Below are 821 nucleotides of genomic sequence, written 5' to 3' on the forward strand. Positions count from 1 at the left end.
ATTCATTAAATCATTGCCATCCAGTTGGCCCTCAGCTTTACTGAAGTCTGAAATGGCACAGGCTAGACAACACAGCTAAAGACTCCTGCAGATGTGTGCTCTTACCCTTCTGTCTGGAAGTACCCTAGGAAAATAGGGCTACTTAGCTGAGGACCCAGTTCAGTGCTGAGTGTCTGTTTTGAAACTTTCCTTTGTATTTTAGGCAAACTTGTGCTTTGTAGACATCGATAACCACTTCATTGAACTGCCGGAGGAATTCCCCCAGTTCCCCAACAAGCTGGAGTTTATCCAGGAAATCTCTGAGGTTCTCCTGCAGTTTGGGATCCCACCGGAGGGTAACCTGCACTGCAGCGACAGCGCCACCAAACTCAAGAACCTGGTTCTTAGTGACTTGGTGAACGACAAGAAGAATGGGAACATCCCCAGCAATGCCCTCAACATGTATGAGCTGCTGAAAGGCAACGAGACGATCGCCCGCCTGCAAGCCCTCGCCAAGAGAACGGGTGTGACGATGGAAAAAATGACCATCACGGCTCCCCTCGCAGAGAAGGAGAAGGATGGGAAATTGCCGTGTGAGGAGGTGGAGCTGAGGGACTACAAACTGAACGTGCAGCTTCGTGAGGTTTTCGCCAACCGCTTCACACAGATGTTTGCAGACTACGAGGCTTTCGTCATTCAGGCTGCCCCCGATATGGAGTCGTGGCTGACAAACAGGGAACAAATGCAAAACTTTGACAAAGTAAAGATAGCCATGTATTCATTTTTCCATCTGAAAGTGCATTTGGGAGGGGGGGAGAATAGCTTTATGATGTATATATATA

At 48.5% G+C, this 821-nt stretch overlaps 1 protein-coding gene across 1 annotated transcript in view; it reads left to right on the plus strand.

Annotated features, from left to right (window-relative positions):
- DENND5B (DENN/MADD domain containing 5B) overlaps positions 1–821 on the plus strand; it is a 70218-nt gene that overhangs the window by 30787 nt on the left and 38610 nt on the right. The window contains exon 6 of the mRNA XM_009883637.1: positions 203–739. Within this exon, the coding sequence (XP_009881939.1) occupies positions 203–739 (537 nt within the window). The remainder of the gene's footprint in view (positions 1–202; positions 740–821) is intronic.

The sequence above is a fragment of the Charadrius vociferus genome, unplaced genomic scaffold (assembly GCF_000708025.1).
Source record: "Charadrius vociferus isolate BGI_N301 unplaced genomic scaffold, ASM70802v2 scaffold304, whole genome shotgun sequence".
Classification (NCBI taxonomy): domain Eukaryota; kingdom Metazoa; phylum Chordata; class Aves; order Charadriiformes; family Charadriidae; genus Charadrius; species Charadrius vociferus.